The 14,352-nt window shown below is 50.7% G+C and overlaps 1 protein-coding gene across 2 annotated transcripts; it reads right to left on the reverse strand.

Annotated features, from left to right (window-relative positions):
- Positions 1-789: 789 nt before the first annotated feature.
- ST6GALNAC1 (ST6 N-acetylgalactosaminide alpha-2,6-sialyltransferase 1) lies at positions 790-13,998 on the reverse strand. Of its 2 annotated transcripts, XM_019745471.2 has the most exons (9): positions 13,628-13,998; positions 5,039-5,690; positions 4,103-4,271; positions 3,760-3,931; positions 3,381-3,519; positions 3,017-3,120; positions 2,759-2,848; positions 2,580-2,679; positions 790-2,320 (listed from the first exon to the last, which is right to left on the reverse strand). In XM_019745471.2, exons 1-9 carry the CDS (start codon positions 13,795-13,797, stop codon positions 2,129-2,131), a joined length of 1,788 nt encoding a protein of 595 aa, XP_019601030.2. In that variant the 5' UTR covers positions 13,798-13,998; the 3' UTR covers positions 790-2,128. The 2 variants fall into 2 exon arrangements, with proteins under 2 accessions (XP_019601030.2, XP_074176537.1); XM_074320436.1 differs by having other exon boundaries at positions 2,207-2,679.
- Positions 13,999-14,352: the final 354 nt, after the last annotated feature.

Genomic DNA, 14,352 nt, shown 5'->3' on the forward strand with positions numbered 1-14,352 from the left:
ACTTAGATCTCTGAACCATCGGGAGTTCATTCTTGTGTGTGCTGCAAGTTACAGCCCTAGTCTGACCTTGTTCCAAATGGCCATCTGGTTTTCTGAGCACCATTAGTCACAAAATTTATTTTGACCCAGTGATTTCCGTATGTACCTGGTCATTCCTCTGGTCCTCTCTATTCATGCAGCAGATTTACCGTTTTTAATAATGGAGACTTTATAGTATGTGTCAATATTTGGTAGAGCTAGACCTCCCTCAGAGCCCTTTTCCCCAGTTTTTCCTAGTTATTCTTACACGTTTATTCTTCCACATGAATTTTAGGATCCGTCAGGATCTAGAAAAATATTTTGGTATTTCTATTAGAATTGCATTACATTTATACATTTACTTGGGGATAACTGACAAATTTATTACACTGAGTCATCCTTTCCAAGATACTAAAATTCATATGATAGAATAAACATGTAAAAGGAGCTAGGCAAACCTGAAAAAGAAAAACTGGACACTGCGGAGAATCGGGCGCAGAGATGCCGCCACCTGCCGCCCCGAGCTGGGTACTGCACCCTTTTTGAGCAAAGCAAGTCCGGTCCAATTGGTATCAGCTTTTGAACCCTGAGCATTAAGTCTAAAAGGAAGCTTCCTTCTTCTCCTCCTCACCTTTCACTCCCCCTCCTCCTCCTCCTTTTTTGTTTGCCTCCATGTCCTCACCAAGTGCCTGTAATCTCTTTAGCATCAGTAGAGTTCTTCTGGGCTTCAGAGTCCAAATTCTGGTGATAGAACTCAAACTACTTTCTAGTCAGGCATTTTACATGTAGTAATTTTCTAGAATCCTTGCGAAATGGAGCCCCTAAAAGTCATGTTACAGACTAGAAAACAGTAGCCTAAGGAAATGTTAAGGGATTTTTCCCTCCTTCTTCTACCTTCCCCGCCTCCACTCCGGTTCAAGCCGTTGTTTCTCAGTCTAGTTGTGCAGGACACAGCTCCCTGGCCCAGGCTGGTGTTATGAGCCTTGCGCTCCCCCGCCCCCTTTGGGGAGGCAGTTTGTTGCCGGTTGTTGGTCGGCTACTCATAGCAGCTCACGGCAGTTCTCCCAGGCTGCGCTGCCGACCACTCAGCTGGCCACTGGCTGCTCATGGCAGCCCACGGTAGCCTGTGGCAGCTCATGCCAACCTCTGACTGCTCACGGCAGCCCAGCTCCAGGAAGAGCCATTGTTCACCATCTTAGCTGTAAGGGCACAGCTCACTGGCCCATGTGGGAATCAAACCGGCGATCTAGGCGTTAGGAGCACGGCGCTCCAACCACCTGAGCCACTGGCCGGCCCAGGAAATTTATTTATTTATTTATTTATCTATTTATTTAAAGGGTAAAATAGTGACTCTCACAGAAATATAAAATTAACATATGTCAAAGATTTTATTTAACTCATTAATTAATGAAGGAACTAGTAAGATGTGAAAACTGGTTCCAAGGAGAACCCACAGTACAGACACACGGTAGAGACAATCAGGAATACTAAAGTGAGTTTGTAATAGGTACAAATGGGTCACTATCTACAGGGGGATAATTACTTGCATTTTTATTGTACAAAATTTATTTGCATTACCATGGACAAGAGTCATTTTTATTACTATCCGTTTTCTTCTACCCAGAGAATTGTCAAAAAACTCAAAACCAAGGAAAGGTGTAGACTCTTCTAGAATCAGATAACCCCCTGGAAGGGTCCTCTAGATAATGTAGAGTGGAATTAAGTGACAGCTTCAAGATATCACAGTTGCTAAGTAGATCTGGAATTCAAACCCAAATCTATGTTTCTGTAAACTCAGGCTCTTTCTTCTGTGCCAAGTAGTTTTTGGACAGTAAAGGGTGATTTTCAACAGAGATTTGTGGTTTGGCCACTCGTCACCCCACTTAAATTCATTGGTCTTAAGAAAGGAGCTTCCTCCCTTCCGCCCCCGGTGGAATAGTACCTGTGGCAACTTCCCAAGGCCTCCAAAGCCTCAGTCATTTGCTGTCTTGAGGGCATCTCCTCCTCTGTACAGCCATTTCCTCTCAGACGTCGCGAGGGGGTGGGGGTGGCTTGGAACCCCGTCCGTGCCTTGGGACAGCTGAAGAGACTGCTATAGCCCTGGGTCCAGTCAGATCTTTGGTTTGGGAGTTATGGGACGCTGGTACAGCCTGATTATACCTTCATCGTGCAGCCGCTTCCAGACCTCTCTCTCCAAATTGAAGTCATGGTTGGTGTAAAAGATTGTTTTTTTCCATGATTTGTCATAGTAGTGATCAGAGAAGCGCTCGTGGCCCTCGGTGATGAAGCCATAGGCACTGACCTGCATAACGGTTGGAGGAGAAAGAGGGCCTGTGGTCCCTCTCTCCCAGACTTCCTCTCCCGGGTTAACTCTGTGCGTGCTGGGGGCGGGTCCCTTTATGGGGTTCCATCCCTCGGGGGTCTGGTGCAGGTCCCCGGATGCACTTGCACACACGCACCCCCACTCCCACCCTCACGTCCCCACCCCAGCCCAGCCATTGCCCCATGCTGAGCGGGCCAGCGATAGCCCAGGGCTGTGTGTCCAGGTCGCAGAGCTTTACCTGGTCACAGAGCTGAAGGGCAGTGAGCAGCAGGAGCGCCCCAGTGGTGGGGCGGTATATTCTCCAGTGGACGGTGTTCAGGGTCTTAGACCTCAAAAACCTGTGAGATACCCAGCGCCCACCTGTCAGGAGGCTGCAAGGACGACAGGGCCCTAGCCCCCTGCATGCTTTCTGCTCACCTGTTCTTTATGTATCTCATCAAGTCTGGGTGCAGGAGCAGGTATTTGTCCAATTGCAAGGATTCCTGAAAAGCCTCCTGGGGCCTGTGCCTGGGGCGGGAAGGTCATTTAGGCTCAGTTCTGTCCCCTCATCTGGTGTGAGCCAAGTCAGGGTCATGGGCATGGGGTAGCTGAGACTGTCCCCACCTGTCCAGCCCTTCCTTCACAGCCGCTCACTACACAGCTCAGCGTGGGGCAAGAGGAATGGGCAATACGTACCTGAACCAGAAAAGGCTCTGTTTTGCCAGGGTCTGATTCAAAAGCATTGCTTCCAGCCACTCAAAGTCCCGGAGGCCTTCCAGGAAGTGCAGGTAGCGGATATCCTGAGGATCAAGGACAGCGAGTGGTCCAGGAGGACTTCCTGCCCTCAGGACCACAGGCTGCGGTGGCCTGGCTCTGAAGCCAGACTGCCCACCTGCTCTTTTCAGGCCTGGCCTGGCTGTCGTCCCTGCTGTCTCCCCAAGTGTGGGCAGAGCCTGCACCAACCACAGACTCCAGGCCCAGGATGCTCGGCTCTCTTTGTCACCTGTGCACTCCCTTATCCAGAGTCAGTGTGTGGCCAGGCCCTGTCTGCTTTGCTCACCTTCCCCACAGGCACGTGCCGGAAACCCCGATTGTGCAATATGAGAAGTGACTGGGTCACAGAGAAGGCAGTGAAGCCGTAGAAGGATGTCCGAGTGCCCACGTCCTTTTCGTAGCCCTTAGTGACAGCTCCGCTCAAGCTGTGTGGAGAGACAAAAATCAGAAGACGTGAGTGCAAGAGGGAGATGCATGGAGGTGGCTGGAGAGAGGAAGGAGAAACGGGGAGGCAGCGGTCACGTACGCAAATTCTCTGGAGAGCCCCGGAATTCCACCTTCAGAAACAGGCACAGAATGCCCTATCAGCTCTCTCAAAAGAGGCTGTCTCTGCAGGAAAGAGGCTAGAGGGGGTAGCTTGGGGGATGAGGTGGGGGGCAGCTCACCGGAACACGTAGTCATGGCTGTCTATCTCTTGGCCCATGTGGGAGTTGTTCAGGATGCCCCCATTGCCCACCACGGCGCAGCTGATGCACTGGGAGCTCCCAGCAGGGAGGCTGGCCAGGAGCAGCTGCTGCTGGGGCACTGGGGGGAAGCGTGTCACCACCTTCTGCACCACTGAAACAAAGGGGGCCCTTCATTCAAAGCCCAGGGAGGGTCAGGGATCTGGCCCATCATTTCTCCCAAGGCTGGTGGCCCCAAGAAGAGGCAGAGCTGAGACAAAAAGCCAGCTGCCTTAGCCAGGGCAGAGTGGACAGCCAGGCTCCCCTCCCCAAGGCCAGCACTCACAGGAGTAGTTGAGGTCCATGAAGCCAAATGGCGGCTTGAAGTGCTCCAGGCGGTTCCACTCACTCAGGTTGAAGTTGCTGGAGTCCAGGAAGAGGGTAAGGTTGGGCAGAAAGAGATTCTGGAGCCAGCGTGACTTGGAGGCTCTCACTTTCAGGGAGTCGGGGCAGGCCTGCATGCAGGAGAGGGGGTCAGGCAGGGGGAGGCCAGGAGGGCTGTGGCCCGAGGCTGGGGTGTGGGAGGGGCAGAAAGGGGCCTCCGAGGCCTCTTCCATCATGTTCCCAGGTCCACTGGTGTCCAGAGGGTTCCCAGGAAACGGGCAGTTCTTGGCCCTGAAGGCAAACACGCTTTGTAATCGTGAGAGAAATGGGACAGCCCGTGATGTTGTGGTATGCTGTTGTGTGCGTGGTTGCAGCTATGCATGTAAACATACGTATTTTGAATGCTGCCTACCTGTGGTGTGGGGCCCAGGCTGTTTTTCTTAGGGATGGAAGAGAGGGAAGGTGGTGGAATAATCTCTCTAGGCCAAGACATTCCCAAGCACTAGGGCTAGGCACGAGGTTGGGTATTTCGTCTGTTAGTCCCTGCCCCCTCCACCCTCCCTGTCCTGCCAGAGGATGGGGGTTCAGGGGCCGAACCCCAGAACATGTCACACTCTCGCGCTGGTTGATGACCTTCCAGGCCTTCTGTGGGCTCCAGGACAGGGCTCACACCTTCCCATGATGATCGGGCTGGGATTCTGGGGCCCGCCTTCTCCCCCCTCATTTCAGTAAGAAAGGAAGAGTGGGGTGACAGCAGTGTGGGGTGACAACAGGGGTGGGACGAGGCAAAGCCTGGGAGAGGCACCTGGGAGGTGAGGGAGAGGGGAGGGGTGGGTGGCCTGCTAGGAGGGGCTTCAGAGCAGGAAGGCATAGAGCAGGCGTAGTGACAAAAACTCACCGTCTGTAGGCCCCCCACCTCCAAGCTGTATCTATCCTCAAAATCCCACTTGGGCTCGTACTTGAAGTTGGCGGCCTGTAGCCTTGGGCGTCTGTGCGTGGTGGGGCTCTGGGATGGGGCAGAGCGTGGGGTGACGGGGACTTTCTCCATGGGTGGCACCACCGCTTTGGTCGCTCCTTTTGTCCTCCTTCCGGTTGCTCCTGCTCCTGGGGTGGTTGGCACCTCAGCCCGACTTCCTGGAATGGATGTCCTCGCTGTGGGTGCCACCGCTCTGCCCCAAGGCTTTGCTGGCACTGTCCTTGTGGCTGTCGGCCTCTCGTTCTGGTCCCTCCTTCCTTCAGTTGTCCTCGTGTCCTGACTCTTCAGCAATAGTGACTGTGTCCTGTTGGAGGCCACGCCCCTGTCCTGACTTCTCTGGGGCAGTGTGTCCGTCATGATGTCCTTTCTGTCCTGACTCTTGAGTAACGGTGTCCTTTCTGTGCTGGGCACTGTGGCCGCGTTGTGGGCTGTGGCCTTGGGACTCTTGTCCAGCCTGCTGTTCTCCTGCGCTGAGCCTATGTGTGTGGTGGTCCTTTCCATTGTGGGTGCCGGGGACGTGGCCCTTTGTAGCAACTCGGGAGACCTTTCTTTAATATCCTCTATATTGTGATGCCTGGGGACAAAGATAACTTTTGGTGAAGGCTGAAGACTGTAGAGACGGGTCAGAAGCATGACTAGCATTTGTTCCCATGCCTCATGTAGACTTCAAGCCAGTCTCCACGAGAGCTGAAGAGAAGGAAGTATGTCCACCCGCTATAGAAAGGGATGGGTTTAGACACTGACCTGTGACCCATACAGAAAGCTCCCTGGTAGCATGGAGTTTGGGGTGCTGGAACCGGATGCGGGGGGTGGAGCTGAGATGCAGCCCCAGATCTGTGTGCTGCCTCCGTGGCTCCCAGTGGGCACTGCAGTCCGGATGTGAGTTCTAACACTGAGTTCGTATGTCCCTAGTCCTGTCACTGCATAGCTGTGATTCAGTTGACCTCTGTATTTATTTTTTTGAAGTGTAGGGAACAAAGTTAATCTTGTTCACAAGAAGATGGAAAAGACGCATTCATGTTAAGACTAGAGCTGCCAACCTTGACTGTGAAATCAAGATCTTGGTAAAAGATCTGCCTTACAGATTTACTTCAAACACTGCTGAGAAAGAAATGGCAGCTTGTTGGGCTTTGTTAGGAAACAAATGCAAATTCAGTAAGTACTTGCCCAGAGCCCACCGCATCTGCCATACCTCATGGCAGGTGGTGGAGATCATGAGTGAAAGGTGTGTTTCCTGGTTACAAGCAAGAAGAACGCCAATGAAGGGGCAGTCACGTAGTTATGCTGCACACACTGGGGGACCTGCGGGCTCGGTGGGTGAGAAGCAAGGGGCTCTGTCCGGACACCATGGCATCCAGGACAGCTTCCTAGGGGAGCTCCCCTCCGTAGAGTAAAGGTTAGGAGTGGGGAGGAGGACGTTTCAGTTCCAGAAGCACGAAAACTCAAGGTGTGTTGGAGCCATCAGGTATTGATGAAACAGAGGGGCTGGGGGCTGGAGGCCAGGAGCTGGTCCCAAACAGGTAGGCAGGGCCAGGTCGTGCTGTGTGTTGTGTGTTGGAGGGAGGAGTTTAGACTTTGTCATCTGTCTACTCATCCAGGAGGCGCTATGGAAGAATTTCACATGGTAGATTGGCTGGAGGGGGTGTGTGCTGAGGGAAGGAGCGGGGGCACACAAGCTGATTTCTACCCCAGAATGCTTTTTCTAGCAGTGGTAGAAGATAGATTCGGGGTGGCTGGTGTCACTTCTGGCACTCAAGCTTTTTGGTTCCAGGGACTGGATTGACTTTAATTTTTATTTTCTGCTTTTATGTGAGGCTGTCAAAAGCATCACATAATTTATGCAAATTAGTATGAGGTTCTGCAGAGAAAAGCCTGAATCTTCTGCTCTGCATGGCTCTTTTACTGGACTTTGTGGCCGGGTCTCTGTGAACACAGGTTTTGGGGGGATACCTGGGAGCTCTGGAAAAAATATCTTCCTCTCTAGCAACCTAGCCATGACCCAAATGGATTTCCGGTGTCCTTAACACTTACTTGGCGTCCTATGCCCCCCTCACTCAGCTTGGTCACTCTGTCTGTTTCCTCCACACTTCCACTAAGAGCCGCATACATGTAACAGACCTGCTGAGGTTATGTGAAGAGAAAGAGCATGAAATGTGTAGCCACTTACACCTGCGTGAGCATCCTACCGTGTTTCTCTGAAAATAAGACCGGTGTTATGTTAATGTTTGCCCCAGGAGGGCTTATTTTCAGGGGATATCTTAGTTTTTCATGTACAACAATCTACATTTATTCAAATACAGTCATGTCATCTTCTTCTGGAATATCGTCATAACGTACTAAATGCGTCCGTCTGGCTGACGATCTTAACTGGGTTTATTTTTGGGGTAGGTCTTATTTTTGGGGAAACACGGTAGCACTTCCATTTATTAGCCGGGGTGACTGGGAGAAACCTTCTTAACCTGGCTAACCCTCGGTTTTTGGGTCTGGAAAATGGGCTGCTGCCTTTTGCTTCGGAGAGAAGTGTGCTGTGAGCATTAAGTGATAACGTGTTCAGCATTTGGCACGAAATACAAACTCAACCATGTAAGTTCCCTCCCTCCCCTCCCCCACCGAGGTGCTTCGTTCCCAGTCATTCTTGGTTGATCATGGACAAGCTGGAGATCTGCTTGGTCGGTCTCCAACTCCTCTGCCCACCACCCAGCTTCACTGGTACTAATTCATTACTATGCAGCAGATATTTACTGAGCACCTCCGACGGGCACTGGGCTAGTTACCAGGGCCTCGGCGCTGAGCTTAGCCACACACCTCCCTCGCCACAGGGAGCCCAAGCTCTAAAGGAGATGACGGAGCATCACATAAGTGAACGTCGAGTTGTGATTAGGGGTTGTGCTGGGAGGTGGGTGAGCGTGGGCAGTACCCTGATGCCAGCTCTATGTCCTGTGCCGGTGTTGGTGCTAGAAGTCCACATAGTCATGTTTGGGGGGGCTCGATTTGCTCAATGACAATATCATCTCTTTCTGAAATTACAAACTGCGAGGAGGCATCCCGACCCCAGGGTCCTGTCCTATCAGTGCTTTTGAAAGACTCTCTGAGCCCCCAAAGAAATGGATTTAAACAAAAGCGGAATAGAATTTGACATATGCACGTAGGGAAGAACATCTCATTCAACAAATGTTTGCTAAATATCTACTCGGTGGCACATGCTGTGTATGTCCCAGGAATCCTACTTTGAATAAGGCACGGACCTTGCACCCCACAGAATACACAGCTCCTGTTATGTAGGCAGAAGACAAAGGAGATCTTTCATTGTTAGAGAAATACAGGGCTGGCCCAAGGCGCTACATGCAATAGGCAGGCAGATTGCCATGTTGATCCTTCCTCCTTTACGGCCTCCCTCTTCTGTGGCCCTCTCTTGACTGATGTTATAGTTCCTGCCTTCCTGGGCCACACAGAAGCACGTTTGTTCAGCTCCTCCAGGAAGGGTACTCTGTTTTGACCTTGAAACTGAGCGTGGACCCGAATTCTCTTCAGGTTGTCAGGAAAAGCCTGGCAGTGATATTCTCTCTCTTTACCTCCTCCTTGGAACACGCACGTTTTTAACTGGGCTTACGTAGAACACGCTCTTGCCTTTGTCATGTGGCGCAAAGAACTTGAACGAGAGATGTTTCAGATCAGAAAAGAGAGAGAGGCCACGGGGCAGCGACAGACTGGGACGTGGGGCAGCCTGGAAAGGCTAATTGCCTTCATGCTTTTATTCTTTTGTTTGTTTGTTTTGGTTTTCATTGTTAACTAAGACCGGAAAAAAAAAAAAAAAAGGAAATTTATTACAAGAATAGAAAGTGTCCTGAGGAACCCAAGAGCAAGACGTGGTTGAGTGTCTCAAGAGGCCTGGAACCAGCAGTCTCTCTCTGAGATGTGTCTGTGTTTCGGCCTCTGCTCCCTCTGAGTCCTTCTCTCTTTCTCTCTACTCTTCAGCCCGAGTGGTGGTGGAGGATGGCCACCCCATAAAACCTGTTCTGGGGACTATTGACTCCCTTTGCTCCCAATTTTTAGGGGAGAGATTCTGACCCACTTGGGTCCCTTCTCCATCCATCCCTGGCCGGGGGTCTGGGTCACACTATGACATCCTGGGGCCCACCTGTGCATGGGAGGACAGTCTCAGGAAGAAGAGGGGACAGTCTCATGAGCTGGCAGACACCCCCGGAGAATTCATTCTGAAAGAATCCCACTGCATGCAGACTGAAAAGCCAGAGTTAGCCTGAAACACCTTCTTGATTGGTTTGTGCCACCTCTATTTAGTAGAAAGAGTTGAGGGCCATGAGCGTGGGGATGAGACTCACTCGGCTTCTCTGTAAGTTGATTATTGAGCTGAAGCTCCCAGGGCAAAACAAAAGCCCAGGTGTTAACTCCATTTAGCCAACAGCTCTTGTTACTCAGCTATGACTCTGGCTGGATTCATCCCCACCTCCACTTCCCACTCCAATCCTCAAGAGACCCATAGAAGTTTTGCTTCCCAACTCCAAGCACCTGGCATGGCTGTGAGTGGGGTGGTCTTTCATCTCCCACTCATCAAACACACAGCATGGGTAGCTGGCCATCTGCCTGGAGGTCACTCCCGTCCCAAAGAGGTACAGGATAAGGCACTCCTCTCTACAGTCCGGTGTAGGGGCAAGAGGCCAGCCACTCCCTGCAGGACTGCTCAGCCTGCAAATGCTACAAGTTAGTGATGACTTGTTTGTGTGTTACAGGAAGTCGCAGCAGTGACCCAGGTAGTGACAAAATTGGGTCATTATGTTTCATTTCAATTCCCTATAATTAAATACACCTGCGATTGCTAGGGATGTGGGTGTTTGTATAGGCATTACTTATTCTCAGGTACGGTATTTGCTAAACACTCAAATTGCTTCCATTCACATGCTGAGTGGTCTTGGAGGACCCTGTGGGAACCTGAACTTACACGTAGGCCATGGGCTGGGCTGGGCCGCAGGATTTTTTCTATTAAGAGCGTCAAGTTCAGAGGGACAGGCAAATCAGTCACATCCAAACAAAGGCAATTTTATTGCATAATTCTGGTCTATCTGGGAGGTAAAAATATAAAATGTTGCCCTTTTCAAAATAAATGCATCATTAGCAGCCATCACACAGCTCTATTGAATCAATGAAACAAATAAAAGAATAATAACGTGGCATCCTCCTCTCTCTAAATTCTGAAGTACACATCACTAGGGGGAACCTGAAAGCAAAGACATGGCAAAGGTTCAAAGTGCCAAAGTGCCTCAAGCCATGGAGAAACTGTTGGCAAGAGAGCAGTCGGTTCCCTGGAATACAGTCCTCGAGACAATATAAGGTGTGTTAACGTTGATTCACATGCCAGACTGAAACTTGGCAAAATATCCCAAATCAAAAGTTACGAATAAAGTCAGTGGGAGTAGAGGATTAAGAATAAGAAAGGAGCAGTAAAGACCTCCTTGGTTCCCTAATTCATTCTGCACTGGGTTCCTCCACGCTATGGTACAGACACCGGAAGGGGCAGGCCAGTGACTGGCCGGTCACTCTATGTGCCTCTCCTCTCATCCTCCTGTCCTGGACTCAGCGACCCCGCCACTGTCAGCTCATTGGAGCATGCCTTCTTCTTAGGGTTTCACATCTGGTCCCCCCCCCCCAGCTGTCATTCTGCTTCTCCTTGAGAGGGGAGCCAACTCTGGGCCCCCCACATGTCTTTCCTCACTTCCTGCCTAAGGACCCTCCCTGTTGGGGTTTTCTGGTCTCCAGCACCCACTTCGTTAGCCTGGCCTGGAGTTTCCAGAATTCCCTTGGTGTCCACAGAGCCCTGTGGTCTGGTCTTATCTGAAGTGGAAACTGGCCGTTCTGCTTTTCTTTTCAAAGTTGGAAGTTTATTTTTCCTGGGAAATTCTGAAAGTTTTCACATGAGAATAAGTGATTTCCATTTCAGAATTTTGAAATGTGAGATGTGTCTACAAGTTGCTTCAATGACTAAAAGCTGTACTTTGTCCTAGTTCTCTTTGGATGCTGGAAAAATGTGCAGAAATCCTTATTCTGTCGTTATTTGAGCGTCCTTTATTCAAATCAAGGCCAATTCTTTTGCTTATTTTGTTGTCAGCCAGTTCAGTCCTAATGGGGACAGCATGGAATGGGAACAAAAGAGGACAAACAGCTAAGTCACTGCTTCAGTGTCTGGATCCACTGTCCAAAGCTGTCCGCCAGCAGAGGCACGCTGAGCTCTCTCTGACATGCCGTTCACCTAACTGAACGCATTGGGGGCAACAGTGGTGGGAAGCTGGTTCCACAGTTGGATGCTCTCCCTCCCCAGGGTACACACGTACACACAAACACAGCGCTCCCCAGACCCACAGACGTGAGTCTTGTCATAGAGGTAAGGAGATGGGAGGACCCTGAGGAGGAGAGCTGGAGGGTGGGATCAGGTAAGCAGGAAGAAAATGTGTTAAAACCCATGGCGAGCATTAGGTCACGAATCACAGATACAAGACAAGACAACCCCCTTGGCCAAAGTGGTGATTCACCCCTCCTTCCCATCTAGCCTGTTTACTTTTCACAGATTAATCATTTTAAAATACAGCTTTCATGAAGCCGCCTCCCTTCCTAAGAGGCTTTTGCAGCCACCCTCGGCCCCACCTTCATAAATGCCCTCCTCTGCTCCCCGGAGTGAGCCCTTCTTTTCTGTGAGGTGGGTCCTCTCACGGCTCAGCCAAGGACAATTATTGAGGTCGCCTCCAAGTTGATTCTGACCACACGCCTTTCGCTCACACTCAGGGAGCCCTGCCTGTCTCCGAGATTCCATCTTCCCTTTGAAGTTTTCCACGGGCACAAAATCCTTTCCTCCAGGGACCTCTACTCTTGTGGCACTCACTCTCTTTGTTATTTGTCTTGGAGTGGAATTATGTGAACAGTTTATTGAGAGAGCTCAGTGTGCGGCCCTGTTCCTCTCCCCGAATGTCTTGGGCAGATTCAATAACTTTACAGTCACTTTCAATGATTAAAACTCAGTCTAAAAAAAAAAAAAATCACAGGAAAGTTAAAAAAAAAAAGAGCCTCGAAATTCAGTCTAATCCCATTTAAAGCTCCAGATGTCCTATCTGGTTCCAAGCTCTTTTCCATCCATTCCCCGCTCCCCCCACCCCAGCCAGGCCAGAACTAAGACCCTGGTGGGTGGGTAGGAAGGTGGGAAGCTGGAAGGAGAGGGAGGCGAGGACCCTGGTCAGAAAGTGTGAATATGTTCCTTCTGAAGGCCCAGCTGTTCCGGTGTTATTACTTAGGTGACCGCCTGTTTGGGGTGGGCGGCTGCAGCATCCCTGCGCACATTGAAGTTGTGTGGGCCTCTGTCTGACGCCAGGGCCCTGCTGACCCTGGTCTCTGCAGGGTCAGTGAAGGTGGTGTTCCTGGGGCAGGGCTCTCCTTTGCAAGAAGGCTGCCCCCGTGAAGTTCCTCCCCGGGACCATGTCTCTTGCTGCTGCAGCAGCATTCAATGTCCCCTTTTCTGGAGTGGGTATCCCATGACTTGGCCCCAGCAGGTAATGAAGCAGTTCTGGGGCTCTGGGTTTGAATCCTGGTTCTGTCACGAGCAGGGTGAACTGGGTAATGCACTTAAGCTGTCTGTGGCTCAGGATTCGCACACGCACACGAATGAGTGCGTTCATACACATAAAGCATTTAGAATAGTGCCTGGCGTATCGTGAGTATTAGCAGTGTTAGCTACAGTAATAAAATAATTAGCTATACGTACACCAAAGTGTTAAGAGTGGTCACCCCCGAAGAGTGGGTAGACCTGGGGCTTAATGGAGAGAGAGAGACCCTCACTTCTTGCTTCATCCTTCTGTACTTTTTTTAAGCTATGAGAGTATACATTCCTTTCAAATTTTAAGAACAGTGAAACAAAATCATTCCCCAAAAAATTGAATCTGGAAAGAAAGGGGTCACACTGCTGGAGAGGTGTTTATCTGAGAAGAAAACTGGTCTAGAAGGTCCTTTGGAAGGATTAACCGGGGGCCCAGAATTGAAGCTGCCTCCCTTAGTGAGAGGTCTCCCACTTTACTAACCAACTTCTTAGGGAGAATGTGATTTTGAAATAGATGGAATGCACAGGATAAATCTGTCACTTTAGGACACAGAGAATGGCATGTGAGAACTAACCCCAAAGCTGCTCTTATTACAGTCCCAGAGGGGAAAATAGTCTTGCTTTCCATCTCCGCCTCCTGGAGACCCTGCCCAGCAGGTCTCAGACTCCTGCCTGCCTTTCCTCTGTATACAAGCCCCACGGCATCTGGAGTACCTCGTTTCCTCACTCCCACCACCTCCACGTCCCCCAAGCCTCCCCTTAGATCTGCCTTGCCAGTGGTTCTGGACAACACTCTGGGTCCCTGACCCCCCAGTGTGGACATAGCAGTGTCTCAGAGTTCCCCGCTCCTTCCTAGGTCGTAGATTTCAAGTTCCTCTAATAAAAGATGACGAGCTGGGAAAGGCTCAGGCTCTTACCTGGAAGGCTTTGTATTAGGTTCCTTAATGAAGGAAGACAGGGCAAAGAAGAAGGAGAGCAATGCTGCCAAAAGCAAGAGCCAGCAGAAAGCCTGTCTCAGACGACTGCCTCTCTGCAGGTAGGACTTCATGGTGATGGGTAGGTCAGGACCTTGGGGAAACTTCTGCATATCCTAGGGCTTTGGTGTAGGCAGCAGGGAGGTGACCATGCTCCCGGGTATCCTGGCCTGAGAGTGTACACCCTTGGTCCTCACGGTGGCTCGCTGAGTCTCTCCATATCTGCCAGAGAAAGGAGTGGCCACCTTTACTGCTTTATGAAGGCTTAAAGGCTGGCGTGGCTTGAAGGAAAAGTCCGTTTGTTCAAACAAGTTCTCCTTCCTTTTCTTTGTCTCCGAAGCCAATTTCTGAATGGAAAACTTTATGAGACGCAGACACCCGTTATAGGGAACCTCGCTTTCATCAGGTTCCAAACCCCTGGGTACCCTGGACAAATGCGTGGGCTGGTGGAGACTTGCACAGCCTCCACGCAGTGGCACGAGTTTGGTAAGAAAACGACCGGGAACCCATGAGGTTCGAGACCCCCCTAGCAGTCTTCCCCGACAAGACCTTTGTGCAACCATGAGCACCTCGCATTTCCTAAGTATTTTGAGTAGCAGTTCTCAACCTTCGGTCACATTAGAGCCACCTAGGAAGCTTTAAAACATTGTAACGCCCAGGCTGCACCC

The sequence above is a fragment of the Rhinolophus sinicus genome, linkage group LG15 (assembly GCF_036562045.2).
Source record: "Rhinolophus sinicus isolate RSC01 linkage group LG15, ASM3656204v1, whole genome shotgun sequence".
NCBI classification, from domain to species: Eukaryota; Metazoa; Chordata; class Mammalia; order Chiroptera; family Rhinolophidae; genus Rhinolophus; species Rhinolophus sinicus.